At 44.6% G+C, this 7,814-nt stretch overlaps 1 protein-coding gene across 1 annotated transcript; it reads left to right on the top strand.

Moving 5' to 3' along the window:
• The first annotated feature begins 2,504 nt into the window (after positions 1–2,504).
• Positions 2,505–7,300, top strand: si:dkey-87k14.1 (leucine-rich repeat transmembrane protein FLRT2). Its single transcript, XM_018697707.2, has 2 exons — positions 2,505–3,001; positions 4,611–7,300. Exon 2 carries the CDS (start codon positions 5,077–5,079, stop codon positions 7,093–7,095), a length of 2,019 nt encoding a protein of 672 aa, XP_018553223.1. The 5' UTR covers positions 2,505–3,001; positions 4,611–5,076; the 3' UTR covers positions 7,096–7,300.
• Positions 7,301–7,814: the final 514 nt, after the last annotated feature.

Below are 7,814 nucleotides of genomic sequence, written 5' to 3'. Positions count from 1 at the left end.
GGTGGGTTATTGCACTTTAAGGGGGGCTACCACTCCCTTCTGTCCTCCATACCCTACCCTATCTCCTCCTCCCCCCAGGTGAGGAGTTATAGAGTGATGGCATGGTGGACAAAGGAGTTCTTCAGTCTGTTGGTCCTACACTTGGGCAGGAGCAGTCTCTCGCTGAACAGGCTCCTCTGGTTGCTGATGACGGTGTGCAGAGGGTGGCTGGCATTGTCCATAATATCCAGCAGTTTGTCCAGTGTCCTCATCTCTGCCACCGTCACCAGAGAGTCCAGCTTCATGCCGAATAGCGGGAGAAGAACATAGCATAACATGGGTTCCATATAAAATGTAAGGTGATGCCAATAATACAGCAGTAGTAATGATAGTAGTGATAATTAAAGTATTAACTGGTAACGTAGCAATACAACTAATAGCAGTTCAGGTAATTTCTAATTCTAGCAGCAGGTGTTGAGTGGAGTTGTAGCAGCAGCAGGAGACTTGTCATCACAGATCAGACTCTACAGCTCCAGAGGCAGAAATACCTGCAGAAAGAGACAGAAGAGGAGAGAGAGACGGGAGAGCACAATACTACAGGAAAGAGAAGATACTGAGTTAGTAACATGTAACATGGGATATGAATCCATACTGAGGAGGGAGAAGCTAACTAAGGGATGGTTCAGGCCTGAGCCAACCCTAACTATAAGTTTTATCAAAAAGGAAAGTTTTAAGCCGACTCTTAAAGGTACAGAGGGTGTCTGCCCCCTGCACTAAACCTTCTGTGCATTAGCAGAAACCAGAGAGGGACTAAAAAAGCCCTGTATACATCTGTGTGTGAGAGCCTTACTTTCTTCCTATTGAAGTGCTTGTCCACTCCAGGGAGTCTGTCACCAAACCTGTCAAATGTGTTCTGTTCTGTTAATTGTAACTGTGATCAAGAGTGGTGTTGAGGATTTGGAGCTTTTGAGCACAGCAAAAAAATCAGTTTGTATACCTTCAAGACAAGTTTTTATCTTTTCAAATTTATTGTGCCTTTTAGTAAACAAGCAGATTTCCCCTGTTCAGTTTGTATTTTGTAAATAGAAACCTGTAATCTGGTCACATAACCAGGTAAGCCATTACTCCCCAACCCCTGCACTAAACCCTCTGAGCAGCTGTCCAGGTTGCTACGAGTTTACACACACAAGCAGCCAGGATACAGTTACATGGCACAAACAAGTGGTGCTTAACCAACATCGACATGCTAGCCACGGACATCTCCACATACACCGTGATAAGCTGCAGACAGATTTAGCCTGAATTTTAATTTAATAGATTGGAGTGGCAAGAGGCAGCAGCAGATGTGGTGTTTGGCAGCAAACATTCAAAATCAGAGAGTTGTGGATAAAGGATATGAATAAACCACAGACTGTGTGTGTGTGTGTGTGTGTGTGTGTGTGTGTATGCCTGTGTACTACTGAGAGTTGAAGGTTAGCTGATTAGTAATGCGTTATAGAATTGTTCACTGATGCTTTATGAGAATAGTTCAGCTCGGTGTAGAGGGCAGACACAGCGTGTATGTTTACATGTGTGTCCAGGTGTTTTTGTATCTGTCTGAATGTTTGAGCATGTTGTAAAGGGGTCTCATCAAGGTAATGCAGCGAGAGGTCAAATGTTAAATGCTGCACTGATGTTGTTTCATCATCTGCTGGATGTTTGTGTATTTGCTGCAAAAGAACCCACCAACAAGCAGAAGCCCTTTACTGCCACAAAGCTCAAAAATTTCCATAGGAGATATATAACATGCACAACCAAAAACTGTTTGGACATTTTGGAGACATTTCTCATTTCCTGCAGGAGTCAGTGACACAGAAAATACAAATGAGAGCAGACTGAAGATTTAAGCCAGGGAGGAAAACTACTAGTTGATACAGCAGATAACATGTTTAATATTTATTCTCTTTTCCTGTTTGAAAGCTTCCAGCCCCCAAATTCAGATGCTGAACCTGGTGTATTTTCTTAAACACATTTGTGTTTTATCAAAAAAAAAAAAAGCAAACTGCAGGTACAGTTTTGTTGCACTGTAATTCCAACTGGTTTCTGGGACTGGGAAAATTGGTTGGAGGAAGATGTCTCGGGGGCCTCAGTTGGGGCCCACAGCTTGTTTTTGCCCTGGAGCCCTAGAGAGGTTAATCAGGCCCTGCTGTCCTTTAATTACCCTGCTGCACCTTTCTTGTTGTGCGTTTTAGGACCTCAAGCCTGTAGCTACAAGTCATGATGGGAATGGGGAAGGAGATTAATAGCGGACACAGACTTATTTTTCTCCTTTTAAACTCATTTATACTTGTCCACGTTATGTGATATATTCAGTTTTTTAAACTGGTCAAAAAAATTGTAAGCTCGTGTTTTTAAGGGGTCTTAAACGCACATAAAGCACAGACCTGTGAGAGGGAGAACGGCAGGGAGATAAAGCAGGCTGAGAGAAAAGAGAGGGAGTATGGGATGTATGGAGAGAGAGAGAGAGAGGGAGAAAGAGAGAGAGAGAGTGTGTGTGTGTCTGGTCTCCAGGAGGTAAGCCAGCAGACAGTCTCTTTTACCCAGACTGTGGACTTCATATCCCAGGTTGCTGTATGGCGCGGGGTCAGGCGGAGAACCCCTAACTCTCCCCTCCTCTCGTCCTCTGAAGGCAGCGGAGGAACTTAATCGGCTGCTCCCGAGCAGCGCGGCCGGCCGGGAGTCTCAGGCTGTCGGTGCGTGTTTGGGTAGACGGACGGGAGGTGCGGAGCAGACCGCTGGTGACCTGAACTTCCTTTCCCCTCTGGCTGCTTCTGTCAAAACCTTGCACATTCAGCATAATGCCCCACTCCTCCCCCACCGGCAAACCAAGTGAGACCACTCCGAAGCCGCAGCGGGAGCGGGAGCGAGGAGCGGACGCAGCGTGCAAGATACGGACTTTGCGCCCGATCTGAGCGTTGCACTCTGCGGAGAGACGGACAGACCGTCTGGATGTGCAGCAGCAAGATTTTCTGCTTTCCCGAAGGTACGAAAGGTTCAAAATGAATGGATTATCGTTATCGAAAATCTTCTCTCATTTTATCCTTAATGTCATTTTAACCCCCATGCCGAAATGTTTTCTTTGATTTCTTTTACAGGATGAACTGACTCCTTTCAAAATAATTGTCTGAGTACAGTTAGCCTACATCCAGAATAAACGGGGAAAAGTCTAAGAATCGATGTAGCCTATAGAATAAATATTCAATTTCAACATTTTATGCACCTATTTTAATTTATTAAAAGTAAATTTCTAGTAGGTGGAAAACAAGAGGAGATATTATCATTGATTCATTGAAATGTATCCTTCTCTAAGCACAACAAATGAACTACTACTCAGTTTATTTTCCAAACTAGGACAGAGCTGCTAAACAACAAAAGCTGTCTTAATCTATATGTCACAGGACTGATGCCCAAGACCCTGCTGATACCAACTGCGGTGGGGTCAGGTCACCATAATTGGACTCAGTTTGGTGCCTTGTTAAGCCCCCCAAGGAACATTACATAACTATTGCACTGCCTTGGCCACAAATCAATGCAATCTGTCAATTGGCTGTCGCTGCCTGGTGCCATTTTATTAATCATCACTACCACCCAGCTAACAACCACTAATAATACATTATCATCTTTGTGTGGACTGTATTGAACTGTAAAGCCATAAGTGCAGCAGTATAAGGAGTTTTATTGATATTTATCTTGATTTCAGCTAATGAATGAGGCTTTTGTTTGTATGCCAACTAATACAAGTGCTATGGACAAGGAAATCACACCACTTTATTTAAATCTTATGACCTTGTTCTCACAGTAGAACCTTTCCTCATTGTGAGAGGCCCACATCGATCTTAGTTTTGTCCCCGTGCAAAGAATTTGTCTCATCTTATCTCTGCTGACAGGCTGCGTTCATCACCATCCAGCACTTCCCCTCTCCACCAGCACAGCTTAACTTAATGAATCAAGAGTAGAGAAAGAAGCAATGTGTAGTGCAGCAATAATTAAGAACAAATATTTGGCTTCAGAGCCAGTTGTCTGGTAATATCCACCTGGCAACCCGTTTTTAATCTCTGGATAATTCCCTTTGAGGATAATTCTTCCCTAGTGCTGTGGAACAGGGCACTATCCTTCAGGGCTAGACTGGGTAACAGTTTCATGGTGCTCATCTTATTGCTCGCAAAATGCCACTGGTTGCTGTGTTTTAGTTTAGCAGTTTTTAAAATGCTCTTTTTGTCAGTTTGTTCACGTTCATGGTTATCAACCAGAGAGAAAAAAAAGTGGTGGAATCCGCTTAGCGTATGTTTTCATTTTAGATTAGGTCTCACATTAGTAATCTGCACATAGATTTTTAAATGTGTTTTTTCCACCATTTTACAACAACTTTGCCCTCAGTATCTTTTTAGATATCCTTTTCCTCTGTCTGTGTGTCTGAGGAATATGTAACAGATCTGTACGTCATTTGGATGCACACTGCTCTGCTCTCCCAATTTACAATGCCTCACTTTGCATTTGTGGAATAGCGAGGGGAAAATCTTTTGGTCTATAGTGGAAAACATGCATTTTGAGGGAAGAAAGGCTGATTTCCCACTATTCTTGTTTTGCAACAGGTTTCTGGATCCAAATGTCAAGCCAGAAAGAATCTTTGTCACTCAGGAACCAGCAGTGTGTGACGTGAAAGGGAAAGGAATTGAAAAAGAGGACATCCAGTGATGAGTCTCCAGTGTGTTGTACATGGCTCTGTCAGTGTTGAGTGCCATGAAAAGAGTTCTACCCGGTGCTAAAAGAGGAGAAATAGTGAAAATATGCTGCTTCTTCACTTATGTGTCCCAGCTCAATGATGGAATGGTGAAGGAATCATATTGTTTAATGTGACCTCTGCTTTTGTGTTGGGAAGCTTAGGACAACTAATCACCAAGGGATTACTCAAGACCTTCATCAGCACCAGTCTGGACACAGTGGTGTTCTTGAGCCAACAGCCAAAATGTAATGACTATTCTATTGGAATTTTCAAATTGCAGTTTCTTATAATTTTTGTCTTTGATTTGGTTTCTGTATTTTTGGGATCATTTGAAAATGGAGATACAGTGGCGTTTATGGAATAAGGACTTGGCCACCTTCATAAGGCCGTGGATACCTATACTGTTAGGCCTTCACCTCCAGTTCTCCCGGGCCTCCAACTGTCCCGAGGAGTGCCGCTGTGATCGCACCTTCATTTACTGCAACGAGCGGAGCCTGACCTCAGTGCCTCTGGGAATCGGTGAAGGTTATAAGACCCTCTACCTCCACAATAACCAAATCAACAACGCTGGGTTTCCCTTGGAGCTCCACCATGTGGCTTCTGTGGAGACTGTATATCTCTATGGCAACCAGCTGGATGAATTCCCCATTAACCTTCCCAAAAATGTGCGGGTTCTCCATCTGCAAGAGAATAACATTCAGACTATCTCCAGAGTGGCTCTGGCTCAGCTTCTTTTTCTTGAGGAACTGCATTTGGATGATAACTCCATTTCTACAGTAGGGGTGGAGGAAGGGGCCTTCCGTGAGGCGGTGAGCCTGAAGTTGCTCTTCCTCACCAAAAACCACCTCAGCAGCGTGCCTATTGGTCTACCAGATGATTTAAAAGAGTTGCGATTGGATGAGAACCGGATTGCAGTTATCGCAGAGGAAGCATTTAAGAACGTCACCCGCCTAGAGCGTCTCCTCCTGGACGGAAACCTGTTGACAGACGAAGGGATTGCACCAGGGACCTTTCAGGACCTGGTCACTCTAAGGGAGCTGTCCCTGGCCCGCAACTCGCTCACATACCCTCCCCCTTTCCTACCCAGGGAGGTGCTCATCAAGTTAAACTTTCAGGAAAATCAAATAAACCGGATCCCTGTCAGAGCATTTGCAGGGTTGCATAAGCTGGAGAGGCTGGATATTTCAAACAACCAGCTGCAGTCATTGACACAGGGAGTCTTTGATGGCCTCATCAGTCTCAGACAGCTCACTGTTCGCAACAACCTTTGGCTGTGCGACTGTAGTATCAAATGGGTTGTGTCATGGCTTAAATCCCTGCCAACCGCGCTTAATGTGCGTGGTTTTATGTGCCATAAACCTGAAAAGTTCCGGGGTATGGTGATCAGGGAGCTGAGTGCTGAGCTGGTCCAGTGCCCACAGAGCACAGTGACAGGACCTCTGTACACCTCACCAGCTGAGTCTGCTCTGACCCCATCCCTGTCATCTTCCACAGACTCCCCTTTAGTCACTCAGAACGTTTCGTCCTCATCCAGACACCCCATCCCCACATTACCCACCCTCTACCCTATCTATACAACTAGAGAGGGGGGGTTGAGGACTAAGCGACCTCTGGATCCCCGGAGGGAGACTGTGCAGGTCACATTTGCCATACTGAATGGCTCTGCTATCCATGTCAGCTGGGTGGCTGCCTTTCCTGTCACTGCCTACAAGGTGACCTGGGCCAGAATGGGTCCCAGTCTGACAGGGGACACAGTCAGGGAGAGGATAGTGGGTGGGGATCACCGGGGGATCCGACTGGCTAATCTAGAGCCAAAGTCCACCTATCGGATATGTGTCATTCCCTTGGATGCATTCAATAATTACCGGCCCAAAGATGATACTGTGTGCACTGAAGCCATGACCACACCTGCCCTGTTCAGCCCTGACAACAACAAAAGACCATCAGGGCCTGAGCAGGCCACACAACAAGAACCAAGCTCGCCTTTCTTGCTGGCTGGGCTGATTGGTGGGGCCGTGATTGTGGTGCTGGTCGTTATCCTCAGTATTTTTTGCTGGCACATGCACAAGAAGAGCCGCTCAAAGTCCTCTGCCAAGTGGAAATACAACCGGGGTCGGAGAAAAGACAACTATTGCGAGGCAGGCACAAAGAAAGATAATTCCATCTTGGAAATGACTGAGACCAGCTTCCAGATAGTCTCACTCAACAATGAGCAGCTCCTCAAGGGAGATTTCCGCATTCAGCCTATTTACACCCCTAATGGGGGCATTGGCTTCCGAGACTGCCCCCTGGGGAACAACAGCACAGTCTACTGCAAGAACAATGTTCAAGATGCAGACTTAAGTCAGACATGATGGTTTTGGAGAGCATCAGGAGCATTTTTATGGACTATCCACAATTTACTGGACACTGTACAGTGTTAATATTATTTGAAACCTCTGTGTCTTCAAGAAATGTAATTTATACAACTAGCTGGATGATATCTTTTATACAACAAGTTTGGATATATAAGTTATTGGTTTTTGGAGTTGTGCTGTTTGAGTTCTGTGTGCACAGACACAGACATGTACAATCAGGATTCATTTATATCTACGTATTAAGGCTTGGTTTTTGATTTTCAGTGATAGTGAATGATTTTGAAGTCATTGTATACTGTGACCATAACTGATACAAAATCCTCACTGTAGCTTCAGTGCATCGTAAGAATACTGAGATCAGCTAGTCTGAATGAGAGAAGGAGAAAAGAGACAGGCACACATCAGCCACAATCACCACTAGAGGGCATATGTTTCTGGAAACCATGCTGTTAATCATACTTCCTTTTTTAAGTCAAATCATCATAGTAATATGGCACATTGCTTAACTGCAACTACACTAACTAGTGATGCAGATTATTAGATTGCTGCTCTAGGAAGAGGCCACACTTTTATGCAAATGGAATTTCTCTTTGCTCCAAAAGGAAATTTAAAGGTCACACACATTTAACATTCACAGAAAGTGACAGGACACAGTGCTTTCACCTGCTTTTCAAGATTAATTCATTATCCCAGATAAGAGGTCACGTTATGAGTAT

Source organism: Lates calcarifer, linkage group LG19 (genome assembly GCF_001640805.2).
Source record: "Lates calcarifer isolate ASB-BC8 linkage group LG19, TLL_Latcal_v3, whole genome shotgun sequence".
In the NCBI taxonomy this organism is placed as follows: Eukaryota; Metazoa; Chordata; class Actinopteri; family Centropomidae; genus Lates; species Lates calcarifer.
Note: the sequence above shows the minus strand (reverse complement) of the source record. Positions and strands in the feature narration are given on the sequence as shown.